General features: G+C 37.1%; 1 protein-coding gene across 1 annotated transcript in view; it reads left to right on the forward strand.

The window, feature by feature from the left end:
- Nucleotides 1–17,362, forward strand: part of LOC116785750 (cytosolic beta-glucosidase-like) — a 35,035-nt gene extending 17,673 nt beyond the window's left edge. The window contains exons 2-4 of the mRNA XM_032685677.1: nucleotides 6,790–6,852; nucleotides 10,997–11,224; nucleotides 17,337–17,362. Coding sequence (XP_032541568.1) covers nucleotides 6,790–6,852; nucleotides 10,997–11,224; nucleotides 17,337–17,362 — 317 coding nt within the window. The remainder of the gene's footprint in view (nucleotides 1–6,789; nucleotides 6,853–10,996; nucleotides 11,225–17,336) is intronic.
- Nucleotides 17,363–20,022: the final 2,660 nt, after the last annotated feature.

Raw genomic sequence — 20,022 nt, forward strand, 5'->3', positions numbered from 1 at the left:
AAAAAAAACCTAAAAACCAAAAAACCAACAAAAAAAAACCAACAAAAAAACCCAAACAAACAAAAAAAACCAAACAAAAACCCCCAAAACAAAACAAAACAAAACAAAAAAACCCAAAAAACAAAAAACCCCAAACAAACAAAAAAAAACCCAGCAAACCAACAACTTGAAAGGAAAAAAAAAACAGTAAAATGTTTTAAGAATTTTTCTAGATTATTAGAGTTTTGGTGAGAAAACCTGCATATGAATGAAAAAAAGAAATGTTTCTGTGATCATTTAGTTTTAAAACCAGATTTATCTGATGGTTTTGATTTTTGCTTTATTGTGGTCTTATACATCTTACTTGAAGCATTTCCCTTAGTATTAGCATCTGTATTGTGTCTTCTTCAAGTATATTCTCTGGTGCCTAATATTATAATTGCACCAGCTTTTCAGGCTTTGCATCAGTTGCAACACCAATATCAGTCAATCCATTTATTCAGACATGTATTCTCACAATTGTGGGTCATCTACCGCCACCACCTATGTCTCCTAGAACGCTTCCATCAACGCTGCCTCCGTACAATCCTAAACATCCACTGGTCAGATTATGTGACCAATACATCTGTTCTAGAACAAGCAGCAATCACAAGTATTGAGGCCATGTTGCTGAGAATACAGCTGTGCTGGGCAGGGCACATCTCAAGGATGAAGGACCACCGCCTCCCTAAGATCTTGCTTTATGGTGAACTTGCCACTGGCTGCCGCAAGAGAGGAGCCCCGAAGAGAAGATACAAGGGCTCCCTGAAACAACATCTCAGCCTCGACTACATTGATCATCATCACTGGTCTATTCTGGCCTCAAATCAGGAGGTCTGGAGACACACCATCTATAACGCAGCTGTCTCCTTTGAGAACACACGCAGGATCACCCTTGAGGAGAAAAGACAACGCAGAAAGAATCGTGCCTTGCAGAATATACCTACTAAGGAGTCTTTCTGCTGTGCCTTTTGCAATCAGATATGTCTATCTCATATTGGCCTCATAAGCCACCAGTGTGCTTGTAACAAACGTGGATAGAGCCTTCCTAAATCTTGGTTCGCAAAGCCTAGCCATGATGATGATTCTCACAAACATTAGTTTTCTTTCAAATTTAGTTGGCCCTGGCTAGGGAGTTCCACTGATACTGTGCCTATAAGCATTCAAACTTCCCAGCAATGTTTCTACCCACCATGTGATGTGATGAGTGCACACCGCTGCCTCCTGGGAATGCAGTGGTAACAGGGGCTGCTGACATCTTGATGGCATGTGGGGTCAGAAGTAAGAAAAAAAATTCCTGTGCTGGGAAATATGTAAGTTGTGAATGTTAGAATGGGAGAATAATATAGACATGATGTATATAATCTTTCAGCAATAAAAGCCAAGTAGTATGACAGGTTTCTAAGGGGAAATGTGATTTAGCTGTTAACAAGGGAGAAGTTTCAGAAGCACCAAAGCAATCAGATACTGGACCTATGTTTTCCAACAAACCAAATTTGACCTCTGGTTTTGTATTCATATGAACACTTAAACGATGTTCCAGTGAGGTAACCCTTGGATAAGGTGCTGGGATTTTGAAGCGTGCGTAGTGATAAAAAATGGCCATACAGATTTTAAAGCAGAACTTGGTATGTGCAGTGAAGATTCTATGTACATGATTTTGAAAATTTAGCTGTGTAGTGAAATAGCCTACAGATTCAGGACATAGAGAAATTATGCTGCTTTCAAACATGTGGAAGACTTTGCCTTGTATTTTAAAAATGTTAATAAGTTCAATTTAAGATCATTCAGATGTGTCTTTCTAACAGTTGCAGTGAATCTGATTAGTTACAGCAGATATTTTCCTGGCAAAATCATATCAACCAAGTTTACCAGTAGGTAGCTCTACAAACATCCTGAAGCTCTCAGTTTCTAGAAAATGTAGACAGCTCTCCCTGAAACATCAGTGAAAGGGTGCTGTCTCATCAAACAGGGTGCACTGAAAGGGATCAGGGGTCTACCTATGCTTCTGGTACTCTTTGTATTGTTTTTCATATATACATATCCTCCTTTTTTTATCCTGACATTTTTGCATGATGGCTCATTGTTTTTAAGTTATTCCACTAGAAGATGAATGATCCAGAAGTGTGGAATGGCAGGACATGCCAAGATATAAATGAATAGAGCACGGTTTTACATGAAAGGGCTTCTGCCAGGTTTTCTACTGAAGTGTGCAAATTTAAATCTGTGGATCAATGCCCTGCTCTCTGCACACTCACTGTTGGGTCACAACATACTGACAGTGACAAACTCCTGAGCGGACAAGCCCACTTAAAAATACTGTATGGAGGCACTCAGCAATAAAGGACAATTGCTTTCACATCCAAGAACTACCAAGGACTTTTGAAGACTGATGACCAATATGGAATATCATTTTAAATACATACCATACATCCTAATGCTGTTGCCGTGCTGAATTGCTGAAATAGTCTCTGGTACAGGGAGTGATGTAACATTAGTTTTGCCCTCCATTATAGTTTCTGTAGAATTATTCCCAGCAAGATTAATTTGTGTGAGCTCCTCCACTGCAATTAACTTGCTCACAACTAGCTTTAGCTCTCCAAGATATTGTGTACATATATCTGACATTGGAAAGCTTGTAGCAGCTGGCATTACATTGGCAGTTTCCTCAGCAATATCAAAATATTCAAACTGCATGATGCAATTACCAGAAGCAGCGGGAGAATATTTTATTTCTTCAGTCTCAGGTTTTTTTATGGTCTTTTAGCCAGTGGCTCACTGTTATGTCATTCACTTAGTGAAGGACAACACTGTTATATGGATGGCTTACTTCTAAATTTTCTAAGAGGAAAAACTTCCATAACTGTAAAGTCTCTAACCATCTGACTGATAGTCTGTTTTTCCAGTGCCCATGCTATATGCAGAAGAGAACTGATGGTTGTAGACCTGCTTTAAGATGAGTCATTACTTGTTTACTTTTTCTTTAATAGTTTCACCCAAATTTCACTGTTTATATCTACTGCTCAGTTACAGATTCTTGCCTAGTTTTCCTGATGTTCTTAGTTTTAAATCTCTTCCAGCATTACAGATCTCCAGATTTTTACCTGTTACCATCTGTTGATTTTTACCCAAATATTACTCATCTGTTTTCTAAACTGAATCTCATTGCAATATTCTACCTGTGTTTCTAATTTTCCTGTGAACCCTTGAATTATTTCTCCATTTTCAGCAGCATGCTCAGCTCCTCCTAGTTTAATAGATCTGCAGATTTCATTAATGTACCATTTACTCCCTCTTCTAGCTCATTATTGAAGCTATTAAATGAGATCAGAAATAATACTAATTTTTATGTACTGCACTAAATACGTCCCTTCAAAGTTATTGTTTATCATTACCCTTCATTGTTTGTCATCACCCTTCATTTCCATCAACATGATAGTTCATTTCCAATTTGATTTAAGTTTGGGAACAGAATTTTGGCACATTGGAGATGGGAGAAGAAAGGCTAATCAACAATACAGCAGAGGCTTCTAATTAAGGCTCAGTTTAGAGGATTAAAGTTAAAGTCCTCTGCTGCAGCCACAGTGGAAGGTGGAAACTGTCTCCATAACTTAATTGAGAACACCTTAAGCTCAGTGCTAAAATATCCTAAAGAAAACAGTATACTGCTGAAATTCAGGCATATGACAGTATAGCTTCTGCTTTCTATTCATTAATTTTGTATTATTATTAAAAAATTTGTCTGGCAGACTTCAAAGTGTTTTAGTAAATTTGTTTTCTCAACAGCAGCTCCATTATGTTGCCAGGGAGAGAAGCTAAATTAATGAGTAGCAATTACAAAGAGAAGTCTCAGAAGATATGAACTTCTATCTTTGGTCATTTCAGAGACATAGAGTCTTGCTTCCAAAGAAACTATATCTTTCTGCTGTTCCTTGCACAGTGTAAAATTTCAGGAACAAGATTTTAATTTTTACTACCGCTTTAAAGTTCAATTTCTAAACTCTGTAGTAAATACTATTAACATATTTATGATACATCATTAGGAAACATCAATTCAGTGAGGAAAAGCTCCTTTTCTCAAGATACAATTCCTTTGATAATAATTAACCCCCATGACTTAAAATCCAACACAAAACCTGTTCATCTTTCACCTTAATAAAATATCTAGCATTTTGTAAAGTTAGGTTGCCAACCCTTAGCATCAGGGCCAATTACTCCTGCTCTTCACTGAAGTGCTAAAAAAATCTTTGTTCAAATACATTTGGACACCCAGGAACTGCTTGTTTTTTTTTATTACGAGTACTTGGCTTGAGCTCATTTGGTTACATATAGTCTGTGTCAGTGCAAATGTGAAGACCTTAAACCTAGTCTGGAAAAACTGACTCTAGATAGAACTTACAGGTGTCATAGTTTTATACTTACATGTCATGAACAAAACAATGGGAAAGTGAAATACTGAAATCCAGGTTGGGGCCAGGTTATTTTGTGGATGTAGGGGAAATTGTCAGAAGGTGGGTGCATCCTATAGGCCATCACATGCAGTGGGTCTGATGGAAGTATAATTGCAAGTCCCTCTACTGCAATACGGAGCAGGTTCATGAATTTAGAAATACAACCAGAAATGGGATCACAAATGTAGAAATTAGGTTGCCAGAAAAGTTTGAGCTTAGTTGCTATAAATGCAGCTTCTCTGAATTTTGAAGCTCTGCATCTTTCAGTGTCTACCTACTTATCTGACATAACCTGCTATCTCATTACTGTGAATCTACCTTAACCTCTGAGACAAATTTTGTTCACTCTTCCCCAGACTGCTTATGGAATATTTTCCTCCTACTCAATCTCTCCTAAAGCCCATCTCTGTCTCTGTTGATTCCTAATAGGGAATCAGCAGTGACACTTTTTAGCCTTGTTTTTATGGTTAAGCATTTTTATAAAACTTTTTATTGGATTTTTATTGCTACTCTCTCCTTTCTGCCCCACTCCCCCCTATTATTGAGTTACATGTTTATTATATCTATTGTGAAATTGAATTGTATTATTCTGTGGGAAAAGATTTAATGTCACATTTTCAAAGGTACCTAGTAACATTTAATGATGTAAAAAATAAACATTATTACTCTGGTTCATTAAAACTTATTGATCATGATTTAAGGTGGCTCTGATGAGTTTTACTGTTAACTGTCCTTACCTTGCAGATGAAAGCCTGAGGAGGCTGATTCAACCAGAAAACATTAACTAGTTCATTGCATTGATTTTTGGTCATCTGTATAATACACGTGAAGGATATGTATGCTTGTCTAGACCGTGTGTATGTTTGTCTAGACCATGTGTCAGCATGTGTTTTGGGAATAAGTTAGCATGTTGTACCTCATTTCCCCCTTTGTTCCTTTGTATTCAAGGTGCTTTTACCTTTCCTTTGAAAGACACTTGAGGAAATACTTGCCTGCTGTGAAAGCCTGATTTATTTTGCATTGCATCTGCACTGTCTGGTTCTGCAATGTGCATTTTGGAATTAAATCAACTTCTCTGCATCTGTACAAAGGATTTTTTTTTCCTTAAGAAGTTGACTCTTTTATTGTGCATTTCTGGCAAAAGTATGTGCATTGAGTTTATTAGTGGCTTTTCTGTATGTGTTAAGGTTTCTTATTTTCACTATCAAAGAAAGTGTCAGTTACATGTAAAATACTTTGCAGAAGTAGGTCCTCACCCAGAAAGATTTCAAAATCAAGAAGTGGAGTAAAGAATAAAAAATACTAGTGGTTGTACATTACAGCCTGCAGTCCAATAGGTGCAGATACTGACCTTGGCAAAAGCGGTGCGAATGTAGTGATATAATAAATGAGGGGAAAGCTCAAGTACGTAAAAAAAAAAATAAAAATTTGCAGTAGTGCCATCTAGTGTGCCAGGTGTTGCAGTTTTCTGGGAGGGGACAGTAAGCTACTTTCAACCCATCTCACTTGTTACCTGACTCTCCTCCTGCTGCTGCTCCCTTTTCAGCCCGCTGACAGGAGAGCAGTAACAGCATTGACAGAAGGTAGAGGAAGAGACCTAAGGGCTGTTTTGCAGATGCTGATTCTGGCACACATGCCATAAGGTTGTCATTGCTGCTCTAAAAAAATGAGCATCCACGGAGTTTTAAAGAAGGAGAAAGATGGCTGTTCTGTCTGTACTCCCATACAAATCTTGCTCTTCTACTCTTTGGTTTCCCCTGCGAAACATGTAATGGCTAAAACATCCTTTCTCAGCCACTGCAGGCAAGTTTTTTTGGTGTTGGGAAGGAGAAGAAAAACAATTTTGATGCCAGAAAAGAAGAGGGGTTGCTGGATTTTGAAGCTTACTGGAAGAGGAGGAAATTACTTTTTACCTGGTGACTAAAGGATTTATGTTGAGTAGAGGGCCCACAAAGTCCTCTGTGTGGGAGGTAGGAGGTGAGAGGGAAGTGAAGGGAAACAGAGTTCTGTTCTGTGTACTAATACTTTTTACTAGGAGGAGCCCCTTTACCGTGACCACCCTGGGCTTTTCCACTGCTGCCTTTTCCACTTTCACTAATAACAGACTGAACCTTCTGCTTTAATCCTGAGATATGCAAAGTGCATGGCTTACCCTTCAGTGTGTGAAGCTGCACAGGGTTTATTTTTGTCTTCACTTTAGAATCTGCTTGTAAAAAGTGGAAGAGTGATCAAGCCAGAAAGGGTTGTCTGCAAATGAAGCCAGCATCTCCACAGCACACATAATGCTGTGTATTCACCTGTCCTCTGCAACTGGTGCCAGAGGATATTGCTTTTCCAGTTGGATTTGCTTGGGGTGCAGCTACAACACCATATCAAATTGAAGGTGTCAATTTTTAGCTGTCGAAGTGTTAAGGAAGTTTCAAGTGAACGAAAAGTCTGGATCCAGGAAGGAGAGTGTCTGATCTTTGCCTCGTTATGTAGACACTACATCTGATGCAAATCATGTAGCGCTTCTTTTTAAACAGTTCTCACTTAAACAGTAAGAAGAGTGTAAAGGATGTTTCAAATCTCAGAAATGTGGCTAGGTAATGGAGGAGGAACCCTTCCCTAGCTAGTGAAAGTAGGGTGTTAAAAAGCAGATATAAGTAATTTTTCAACTATTTCTTGCTTATTTCCTTTCTCTAGAGCTAATTTAAGTAGATTACTATTGGCTATTCTGAGACTGGACAGGAGAATTGCCTCATCAGACAGTGGTACTCACAAGAAATCTTTGGTTAGATACTCATCTCCAAAGATTATGAAAAACAATGAACTGAGAGATTAACAGTTGGATCTGTGGAAATCATCCCCCAGGGACATGTGTCATGTTCCCAGCTGAATAGGGGGGTTGATAAAGTGATTTGTCCAGCAGAATATGAAAAGGTGCTGCAGGTTAGGGAATATAAACACATAAACATGTAAACACAGGGACACTCACAGCCATAACCCCTCCAAATTTTATCCTTTCATAACTGTGTCTTTAGAAATCTTCAAAATATATATAGACCTGATTTTCTCATATTATGCCCTGCAGCATACAGGCACTTAAATCCCATTGATTTCCGTACCTAAATGGGAGTTGTAGATCCTAAATTGTCTTTGAGGATGTAGCCTTTAGTTCTTGGTTATTGCTGAAATTGAGAGTACTTGCCCATGCTCGGTACCTTTTAACGAGCTCAGTTCACTTCACCTAATAGACTGCACAGCTCGCTGTTCCCAGGGAATCAATATTCTGGGCCAGATTCTAACTGGAGTCCTGCAATTCACACAGCTCTACTAACTAATTTTTAAAATGTGAATCGTGTGTGCATATAGAATGACATTATAATTTCCTGCCTTTTGAGTGGCTAGATGTGCAATTTTAATGTTCTCTTAATGTATTTTTAATGAGCTTTCTTAAGGCTTCTGAGTGGGAAAAAACGTTAAAAAAAATAAATCTATAATATGGTCTAGACACTACTCAAATGACCCTTTTCTTGCAGAAGTAAGAAACTCAACAGGGAATTCCTTCTCCTGAAAGCTTTGGAGGCTGTGCAGCTTCCGACTTAGAGGCAGCATGATTGAAGCAATAGTTCTTGTAGAGTCCAAACTCAGTTGCTGCACATATCACAAGATACACAGTGGATGAGGCAAGGGCTGACAGGCTACTTTATTTTTTTTACTGTAAGCTATGTATTTATGCACAGCACAACCTTCTCCACTCTGTATATTTCAAAGCGCTAAAAAATCATACCAATTGTACTCTGCATGCTCAAAGTGCAGATTTCAAAGGTTCATGACTCAGTCAAATCAAAATCAATTTGCACCAGAACACTCAAAAGCACTTCTTCTTACTGAGGGCCATTTCTATGCTAAATTTCAACTCTCTGCTTGATTTTTTTTTTTTTAAGAGAGAGAGGGAAAAGTTGCAGAAAATTCTTATAATGTTAAAAGTGGTTTTTTTCACTTCTTTCATATGCCAAATAGTCAAACTGCATTAACAAAATTTCACTTTTTGGTCAGATACCAGACCAAGAAAATTTCACTCCAAGAGGTGAAAACACAACTGAATTAGAAGAAAAGTGTACTTGGAAAAGTGCATGAAAACTTGCACACTCTGATCAGTAATATTCCTGCTTTACTAGCTGCACTTAAATGGAAAAGCATTCTACTTTTTCTGTTGTAATAATTGCAGAGAATGGGGAACATGTATCATAATAATTTATATTATTAATTTGATGATTTCATGTGCTGATTTGGTATCTAAGTCTCACCTAAGTGTATTAAATGTAAAATCAGTTCCTTATCACTGTTCTTTCCTAGCCCCAAAGCACACTAAAACTCTGGTTATGTCTACACTATGAAGTGCTGTGTAGCATGGACGTTTCTGAGCATACTTAGAGGTCCAAGCTTGGTTCATTGAAGCAGAGAGAGCTCTGTGTAGACTAATTGTGGCTCAGCAGGAGGTGTTAGTGTATGTAGAGCTTTCTGTTGCCTTGGTTGAATTCCTTCCTACTCTTTATTTTGGTAGCTCAGATACTCAGGGCTGTACAAAGAGGCTCTTCGAACAGTATGAGGAATGCTTGAAAGTGGGTCTGTTTGCTACAGCCCCAGTCAGGGCTTTGTAGTGGCTAATGACCACTGGAGTAGCACTGTATACTCCGCTGAAAATCAAATGCCTTTCCCCCTCCCTCCCATCTCCTTTGCTGGAGGAAGGCAGGCAGGTACTAGGAAATCATTCAGCGTCTGCTCTAGATAATGGTTCTTAAATGAAGCTGTGTTAGCTGCCCGTTATTGCAGCTTTTGGCTTTCCTTAACTCCAACCATAGCGAAAAAAGGAGCTGTGTCATATTGATATGGTGCAAAAAGCCTACTCTTAGCGGCTTCTAAATTCTAGGTACTACCAAAGAATTACTGTTATTTATTTTCTGCGCTTCTCTCAAATGACTGTTTATTTCAGTAGTCATGTTTGAAGTCAGATACAGGATATAGAAAACTTTTAGTACTGTATTTTTCCAAGGAGCATACAGAGAGAGCACAAAGTCTGTGATAAATTCTGAGATTAAGAGAAGCTCAAACTGTCTGGATCTAAAATGTGACCTACTTTGAAGGTTGTCCCATGTAAAATTTAATTTACTGACCAACCAAATGTAGATGTATCAGTGTTCGTGTGCTGCAATAAAACTCTGTAAAGATCATGAAATGTGACAATGATCTTTGAAAAGCTAGGTTATAGAAATGATATTACAGATTTTAGTAACGATTTAAATTAAGTGTCTTCAATATGCTTAACCTTGCATTAAACTTAGATTTAATAAGACAGATGTGTATTAAGTACTGAATACACTTAAGGGAGCAATCTTGCGTTGGCAGGGGATGGACTCAATGACCTCCTAATAGTTCTCCTCCATCTCTAATTTCTATGATACTAATTGATTATTAAAACACTTTTATTGAGGATTGATATGTAGCTATTATATAGGTATTAATCTTCCAACCCAACTGATATTTAATTTATACATAATTTTAACACACAGTGTCGGTTTAGTTTTTAAAGAGTAATCCTGGAACCCTGCATTCACGGGGACTCTGAAAAATCTTGGTGGTAAATGAGGTTGGCCATTTCGAGACTAATTGCAATTTTATGATTAAATCACACTTTGCAGGGGTTTACGGAGTACAGTAAGTTTACAGAGCTCTCTACGTAAAAAAATGAAATATTTTTCTCATCTACAGCATTGCTCTGAAAAATGTGCATTTATTTGGATTAAATACTATATGTTGTTAAATGTTAGACAAAAACTAAATTTTGAATATTTTAAAGGTAATCTGTTTATCTCAATTTTGGAATTGTGAAGAAATTTCCCAAAACTCTGAAAGTTTAGGGAAAATGGTGCAGCGGTTTTGAGCATTCAAAATTCATTTCTGTGAATGTCTGGCTAAACAAAAAGCAGAAGTTTTGCAGAGTTGTTATTAATTCAGCTTGTATATGCCTAGGGCCATGGCTCATAATGGCATTCCTTTCTTTTTAACAAACTGTCAAGCTTTTCAAAGGACATCCTGAAAGCCATAAGTGCCTATTTGTTGGATGTATTTCTCATACCCTAAAGGCTTTCTTTGATACGGACTGATCTTTTACATTTATGGATGGAAGTTGCATAAGAAAATGCCCTTTGTGAAAACCTATAATATCTCAAGAGTGGCAAACATCTGATATTTGGCTAAGGAACTATGAAGAGTGTTACAACTCTGAATGTTTTTTTAAAACAGGATTTTCAAATTGTTAGTAGCAAGCAAAAATGTGAATAATTGCAAAACCTAATGCAAATATGTATTAATGCTTGAAAGTTCCTAGTTACTTTAAATAAAGTAAGGAGCAGGGAGGGAATAATGCTCATTTTGCCCATGGGATTTTAAGGGGTTTGTGCCTACTTTGTGATAAATATTTATATGCAACATATGTCTTTTGATGTCAAAAGTGTAACGACCAAGTTTTGTTCTTCAAGCAGAAGGCTGGAATGCAGATGGAAAGGGCCCTAATGTCTGGGACATATTCACCCATCAGGGAGGAGATCGAGTTTTCAAGAACCAGACTGGTGATGTAGCTTGTGGCAGCTACACTCTGTGGGAGGAAGATTTGAAATGTATCAAACAGCTTGGATTGACTCATTATCGCTTTTCTCTTTCCTGGTCACGTCTGTTACCTGATGGGACGACAGGTTTCATCAACCAGAAAGGCAATTGTTTCTTAAAAATAGAAGGTTGCAGCTTTAATTCAAGGTTATTGCTGCAGTCTGGCATAATTAATCCAGTATGCTATTCTGCAGTGTAGCTTTGAAATTGCAACTTTTTTCAGAGTAATTATGGGATGATTTTTTTATAGGTTTGCAACAACTTACTAATTAATATTGTAGATCCCCTTGGATAGCACAATCTTTTGGGATAGGATTATTATTATGTTTCCTATGTATCTTTTTGCTTACTCCAGTTTTTTTAATTGTAACTCTAAATCATTTTGCTTCATCAGAATGTTTATACTTACAGGGATCCTAGCCATGAGAATATTTTTGGATGACTTACAATAGACAAGTTATCTTATTTGGCAAGTGCATTTAGATAGCTTATCAGTATACTCTAATGTACTGAACTTCAGATTGATTATTTTGCACTGAGGGACATACTTTTCCCAGATATTTTTCTTCAGAAAATTGAAGAGGATTCTTCAGACTCAGATAGGAACTTAGTTCTCTGACAAACAGAAGCCAGACCCTGCTCTGAAGGGTTTTCACTCAGCAGGCAGTGTAAATATGTAAAGGGATACAGCCCATAAATAAGCTGGTCAGATTGCTAGAAGTCAGATATAAAATTTGCTTCACTTCTGATTCATTTATTTTAATTCCATTGGTGGTGATGGGGGAGATATTAAGGTCACTCACCAGGAAAAGACAGGAAAGGGCAGTTGTTCCTACAGAACACAGGGAATGGAAGAAAGAAGAAATAAAGAGAATTGTGAAGAATAAAAGCAACTGAAGCTGAACCAGCTAGGATGTGAGAATCAAAGTAGTTGGCTGAGGTCTCTTGTATGCTGGGAGGATAATGTTCTGAGGAGAAAAAAATCAAGGTATATTTGAACGAACCTCTGAATCTCACTCCTGCCTCCTACTCTTCTGCATCTCAGTTCTACCAAGAAGATATATATTGTTATACTTCTAGGGTAGTATTTGCATTGGAAATTCTTTTCATTTCCTGTTTTGAAGATGGAAGGATGGAAGGCTACAAGGGATAGGACTTCTTTGCAAATGCTGTTCAGGTTACTTTTATCTGTACTAGGTGGATACTAGCAGAAGCAATATTTTCCTTCTGAATTTTGGTCATGTAGAGCTTGGCTGTTCAGTAGACAGCAGCCTATCCTCTGCATCCTGCAGATTAAGGTTTTCACCAGAGAGTGGAGGAGCCTTTGTTTCAAGATTTCATAAAGGGGGGCTGGTAAATCTGCTGTAAACAGACCAACCAGCCATTTTTCCCTGCAGAGCCTGATTGCAAAAACTGTGCCAGTATCCCAGAGAGGCTTGAATGGAAGCCTTTTCTTTGCCACCAAAATTTACAATATATGGCCTGCTTTCACTGGCACAGCTTGCCTTTCCCTAGGAACACTTTTTGTGGTGTGTTGAATTTAAATTTGGCTGAGTTGTTGTGGTTTCTTTGCTGTACTGATATTCCTTCAACTGGGGCTGCAGGCACTGTAAAACCTCACCGAGCTCCCGACTGAATGGGCTTTGTTACTTAGTTGTCAGAGTGGGAGATAGCAAGCAGACATTCTGAATGTACTTGGTAAGGAAAGCTAACATTTTGACAAAACTCAGCTTTAATTTCAGAAAATGTTCACTTGATCCCCAGTATAAGCAGTTGCCTGATTAATATTATGAACTTTACATTTAACGAAAGGGCATTGGCAGAACTCCAAGTAGGCCAGATTTCATTAAGCAGGAGTTCACTTCTCTTGTGCAGTGATCTGTTGAAGCAATTGTAACTGCATAGCATGGAAAGGCCATCATCTTCTATATAAACATTTTTACAAAGAACATGTGAAAAATTAGAAAGCTTAAAGCTATGTCCTTTCAAATAAAATCATTCACACCAAATGAATCACTACCAATTTCACACCTAAGATGTAGGACATTTGAAAACCTTTAAATCCACTGTTTCTAAGTTAGTGGAGTAAGGGTCTTTTAAAGCAGTGATCTTGTAGATGTATTGTTCCTAAGGCATGTCAGGTTTTAGGTTCAAGCTTACACCAAGTCTTAAAAGTATTTCTGTACAATTATTTTTACCCTAAAAGGTGCTCTGTGCAGAACAAGTGAGCTGCTAAACATCGCAGCTAAACACCTGCTAAACATTAGGGGTTGGTGCAGAAGAAAACAGAAATTATAGACATGGGAGTACTGAGTCTGTGAGAATTTGATGTTTTACCTCACTTCAGCATGAAGGTGAGGAATCAGGATGGGGAGAGATAATGACAGAAAAGAGAAAAGAACATCCTTCACTTTCCAGTGACAAAGTGGTCCTTAATATCTCTAATCCCAAAATTTTGCAATATCTGCTCAAACCCCTTATAAATACACTTCCTCTGAAAAATGTTTTCTTCTGTATTTCTGCTTCTATCTGACCTGCAGATACAGACAGAGAAACTAGATCAGCCGACTGTGGAAGGTATGAGACAACCTGGAAAATTGACTTGACATTCACATTTTTCAGAGATGCAGTTCTATTTCTCTTCATTTCCTATCAAAAGCATAAATCTTTTTCAATATTGGTGTTTAATTGAGATGTAAAAAATAAATGATAGCTGGTTACACTTGAATGTTATAAATTGTACTGTATAATTTATAATCTGAAAATTAGAATGAGAAATGCTGGTGTCCCCTAGGTAAGCATTCCTCTCAATATGGTAGAACAGGATCCTGTACCAGCAAAGGATTTTTTTTTTCACAGTTTAAGCTTATGTAGTCAAATTTGTGGTCCCACCAGCAAAGAGTTAACACACACCTAGTCCCACTGAAGTCAAACAGGTTCCCATTCAAAAGTTACAGTAAGAAGATGTATTTGCTGCTAATTGCTCTTGCAAATTGTAAGAATTTTCTTTTCAAAATTTATAATTCTGGTGTATTCCTTTCTCTTTACATGGGTGCATCCTCAGACACAGGTGCGCATTTCCTCAGAATGTGGTTTCTTTGGTGCTGCATTCGGAAGGAAAAGCAGATTTATTGTGAATTACTTTGTAAACAATCTTATTGAGTCTTGCTGTGCTAAGGGATGTCTATGCACTTGTTTGTTTAGGACAAGGCGCTGTCTAAATCTGGGGTTCATAATTGATTGCTGTTTGGCAGAAGCTATTTGGCAGAAATTCTTCAGATCAATCATTTGAAGTTGGGTTAAGTTGAAGTCTAATATATCCTTTTAGGAAGAAAGTAGTATGGTGTTCTGCTTTGGCATTTTTAAACATCAATACACAGTAAACTGAACTTGAAAATAGCAAGAAATATATGGTAAAAGTATAGAACAAGTTTCCTGCTTTGGATTAAACAAAATCTCTGGTTCAGAAACTGTTAAGAATAATTATCTAAGCCATACATAACCTCCTAAGCATATATTTTATTAACTTCCAACTTAGTCTTCCTCTTCCTCCTCTCTGCTGCGCTTTCAACTTCTGTAGACCTTTCTCAGTTCTGTGTTTCAATGCAGCAAGACCTTGGGATACATATTTCATAAGCACCTATGACTTATTAGGATATATAGTAGTCTAAGACTCACAAAAATATTATGAATTTTAGGTTTCTGAGGTTATTAAACACTTTGGTATACTTAGCCCAAGTCTCTGAAGCAAAGACTGACTGATTTCTATATTCCATCAGCATAGTAGAGACCTATTCCTGGCTGGAGCCTCTTAGCTTAACAAATAATAATTCAAGGCCACTGTTGGCCTTTTCCAATTACCACACTAAACCAGATAGTTCAAGTTAAAGAGCAAGTTAATTGATACTCTTTGAACCAGAGCTTATGATGTATATTTCAATATCTAGTGTTCTCAGAAAGCTTAAAAGCAATACAGTTGTGTTTGGATGTAAGGAAAATTAAAAACACCTATTTGAGAGCTTAAAGTATCCTGATATTTAAACTTACAATGACCTCTCAGCAGCATAAAAATAGTCCTTTAGGAAACATATTCATGTCAGCCACTGCTAAATCTGAACAGAAGGTGAATTTCTTTTAAGCCTCTAGAAATACATCCCTAGTGCTGGCCAACTTTAACAACACATCCAGGAAATTAAAGTTGATCTCTGTCTTAGCAAGAGGGGACAAGAAAGGTTGGAAGTCATGAGCTTTTAGAGAGGTGAGCTAATTCCTTCTTGCAGTTAGAGGGACCGAGCAGTCTGCAGCAGTGGCAGTGTAAAAGGATGAGAGATGATTTCTTCGATAAACTATTGCCAAGCCATTCAAGTTGATGGCTAAAGAAACCAGTGCCTTAAACTCCATCTAAAATCTACTGGAACACAATGAAAAGCTTTAAATCCCATATAGATCTAATGAGGGAACTGTTGAATTCACACTATTGCAAAATGTTGAATATATGACAGTATCTTTGTCTTGATGCTGGCACAGTGATGAAGAATAGAATATTCTAGAGAAAACAGCTAATCCAGATAACCAAGTTCAAATCGTAAAAGATCAGTTTAGTTACCTTGCTGAGTGTGGCATTAAACTCTTTAAAAGACACAGTTCTCAAGGAGAGAAATGCTTTCATTAGAACAAATCTACCTGTAACACTCTCAAACATCAGGCTTTTTCTAACACGCTTGTATCTTGCACATGCAGTCAGGCTGCCATTCAGGCATTTAAATGAAAGGATTATATTTTCATGTGACCAGCACCCATCAGAATTATTTTTCTCTTGGGGAATTGCTGTCCACTGATCTATTTTGAAAATTTGCATCCTCATTTCATTTTATGTGCCTGGTTGGAAGATTTTGTGTGCTGAGCATTTTTGCCAACTCTAGGGTCTTGTAACTGTAGTCAGCATGCAGTTGAGAGGGAATATTTGCATCTTATAACAGAGAAGATGTGCAGTGAGGTTTTTTTAAATGATAAAATGTAATAAAGTTATTATTAACTCTTCTTCGTTCCCTTTAATATTTTCAGGAGTCAATTACTAATGCAAAACCATTAATAACCTGGGAAATGGCATCCTACTCCCTGTGTCACTTTGGCTTACCTCAATCCTTGGAAAACAGAGGACACTGGAGATCTGAAAAGATTGTTGAGGCCATTCATATTCATGTAAATTATTGCTTCAGAACATTTGGAGACTGAGTGGTCATTACTACTGGGCCTTATGTTGTTGCTATAGGTGGTTGTGAAAAAGGTATAGCCTCAGTATTGGTACCAGAGCTTACAAGGCAAGTTATAAAGCATAAAAATCACATGCTGATGCAGTTGTGGTAAGGTATTTGGAGAAAAGACTGTGGATTTGTGCCTATAGCTCTGAACTCAGATTGATAGAACCTCTCTGAATTCTGTTGAAGATTTCTGAGGAGCCCATCTGGTTGGCATAAGACGTTGTACAAGATATAAATAAACAAGTCACCTTGGGATTCATAATTTAATTTTTGCTCGTTGGCTATAAAGAGTAGGAACCTTAGTGTTTTTCCTATTGCCTTTGTACTTGATAGCAATTTTACAGTTCGAAATGACACACCAGTGTTATGTCATCTTTTGAACTCCAGAAATGATCTTTCTGATGCCAGCAGTAAGGCTTTCCTGGCATGAATCTACTCCTGGCAATGGGACGTGTGGTGACTGCCAGTACCAAGGGGTTAAGGAGCAGTGACAATAAGCAGATGCTAATGCAGGAAAGATATTTTAGTCTTCTCATTAAAATAAGTCATTTCACTGTCTTCATGGATATTTGCACAGTTTTGCTTTTCCATTGTTAGTCATAAAAGGTCAGTTCATGGAAAATTAAGTTAATAGGGTCAGTGCAATTTGGTGAAAACTAGTTTTAGTTTGTAGCTTAGAAAAGATAGAGGGTAATGCATCTGATTTTATGGGCTTTCTTACATCTGTTCTGAATAAAACTTCTGCTCTCTTGTTCTAGGATACATATAATAACCCTATAATTTACATCAGTGAGAATGGATTTTCCCAAAGTGACCCTGCTGTACTTGATGACAGTCAATGATTGGTGTATTTCAGGCTGATTTTACAGGAAATTTTAAAAGGAGATATTTAAAATTATGAAAGATCAATTGTGCAAACTTAATATAATTTTACTTTGTGCTTATTTTCATTCAGCAATGACCAATGATTCTCGAAGCTAAAACTTCTGTAAATCAGAGTAAAGTGATCTGATTGGAAAAAATATTTAGCTGAAAGGAAAACAAATAGTTTTAGTGCTGTACCCCACATCTTAGTGTAGAAACAAATGAAAAGGTACTCCATATATACATAATTTCTAAACTCAGTTTTGTAAGGTCAAGTTCTTGATTGAGCAAAGCAACCACATTCAGAAGTGATTATCATTCATACTTCTCATTGTGAAGAATGTAAAGTTGAGGGGATCTAAAAACCTGACCATTCCATCTCATATTATCCTTGCACAATACAACCTCCCACACACAATGAGGTCTGTGTAACAAATTGTTTCTCTACAGGGCCATTAAGTCATTATAACTCAGCTTCTGCCTTTATGTCAAAGTGGTCGAAAGTGTTCAGCACTGAGAAAACTCTGTTTTTACGCTTTATCTATAGTTTTTATATTGGTCCAATTTCCAATCTTCTAGAAATTCCTTCCTTACCTTCCTTCTGTTGGTCGTATTCTCTAAGGTAATTTACAGAAAGTAGGTCTTTTCACTATGTATCCAGTGAAATGTACTTTAAGATGCCAGTTCATTTAGATAACAGCATCCCTGTTGTATTTGTCCAAAGTGATCACAATCATGAATGTCCTATCATAGTTCAATAGTTTTTTGTAACCATTTTTCCATCCTCATGCCTTTTTTTTTACTTTTGCTGTTTATATTCTTTCTTTTATCCTTACTTTGTTAGAATGTTCACTTAAAAGCTACCTTTCTATCTTCTTCCTTTTCATTTAAAGTTGCAATTTACACTTGTCATCCATGCCAATTACATTTTTTTTCTACAACTAAGTAGAAGATGCAAAGTACAATTTTCTGGCACTGAAATCAACTGGTAGGGCCCATTTGTATCTGAAGCAGACAGGCCAGTTACCAGCTGTCTTAGGAGAGCACTTCTGAGGCTGTGCCATATCTGGCCCCATGTCTGGAAATTAATAGTTGGCATGTGACAGCAGATTTTTCAAGGAGTTTTACTTATAATTTTGTAGACAAGATATCTGGACTTTCTCTGAAGACGTAAAGAAATGAAAAAACACTGGATTCTCAGTGTTTGATGCAGTAGAATTCATTTACCGAATCTAGTTGTTTTACAGTGTTTTACAATGTGCAGTGGCTTATCCTGAGGTAAACATTTAGGGTAGGTCTGATGAATCACACTTTCATACATTTGTTGATGCTGTTCTCTTCATGCATAGTAAGGAATGAAGGGGGACTAGCTTGGAGGTAGATGCTTATTGGGAAACATCAAGAGTTGAGTAAAATTAAGCTTTACCATTCAGTCCAGCAAAGCTTTTAAATACATGTGTAATCTGACTGTTACTAGTGCAACCTTACATGGATTTAGTTATATATGCAGTTCAAAATTAAGTTGGATTGATCTTTATCATTTTATTCACTGAAAAAACATGGTGGAATGCTGGCTGAAACAGGTCCCTCTATGCAAAGATAATATAGCTATTAAATCCATCAGCTGTAAGGCACTCTATGAAGACATTTCAGTAACATTATCCCCATGTAACTTCTTTCCTGCTACTCTGAGTAAACAGTTTGTCAAGGCCACTCTATGTGTACTGACCCAGGAATGAGCAACCCATTTCAAGTTTTCAGCTCAGATTGATGCAAAACAGGGTACTCAAAGATGTTCACTTTATTCAATGCTTAAATGCTTAACCATTTATTAAGTGTTACATGAAGCAGAACAGTTTAATTGCTTTGCATTCAGTGTCTACTCTACAACAGTTTCTTATCTTTTGACCTAACTTTTGAAATTATTAGTACAGGCTCATTCATGCAACAGGCTCTGAGTCATGTTAGGGGACTTCAGGGATTCTGCTGAGGGATTTGGATATGTCTACTTACTTTTTTGGACTAACAAAGAAATAAATATGCTTCACTACAAAGGAGAGTATATGTACAATTTTTACTGCACTTGTTAATAAAAATATTTTAGTATGTTGTATTGGATTGATAGTATCCCCATTTTATCTTCTTTTTTTTCATTAAAAACCTTCCTAGCTTTTAGGATACATGTTTACACTAACTATGTTAATTTTGACAGCCAAAATTTTCGAAATAATAGGGATCTTCCCTTTTCAAGATCTTGCATTTTAGAAAGATCTATGCTCTAGTAACCTGAAAGTCAGATACTTCAACATCTCTCAAGCTACATGCCCAAAATTTCTACCATTTTTACTGTCATCAGGACTATTTAAATTACAAGATCTTGGAGGGCAAGAGCAGTCTTGAGTTGGTACATCATACTTCACCTAAGACTGTGATCATGTATATGAGTAAGTAGTAAAACCGCTGTATGTTACCCCTATGCTGTCACAGAAAATTGAGATTTTTGGTTTTTAGTTAGTTAACAAGACCAGAAAGAGCAATATAAAAACAAACTAGAAAACAGAAAGCAAAGAGCATGCAGCTACTATAAATCATATCATTGCTGTTATAGATGGGTACAGCTGCTGCCATGTTGCTTTTGCAATATATGAATAGATAAAAGCATCAATATTTTAATAAATGTGGATATACATGTTTAGCACCTCTACAGAGCCATAAGCATGCACGGTGCTTTACAGATAAATAAAAGTGATGTCTTCTTACCCCAAGGAACTGAAAAT

This window comes from Chiroxiphia lanceolata, chromosome 4 (genome assembly GCF_009829145.1).
Source record: "Chiroxiphia lanceolata isolate bChiLan1 chromosome 4, bChiLan1.pri, whole genome shotgun sequence".
Taxonomy (NCBI): domain Eukaryota; kingdom Metazoa; phylum Chordata; class Aves; order Passeriformes; family Pipridae; genus Chiroxiphia; species Chiroxiphia lanceolata.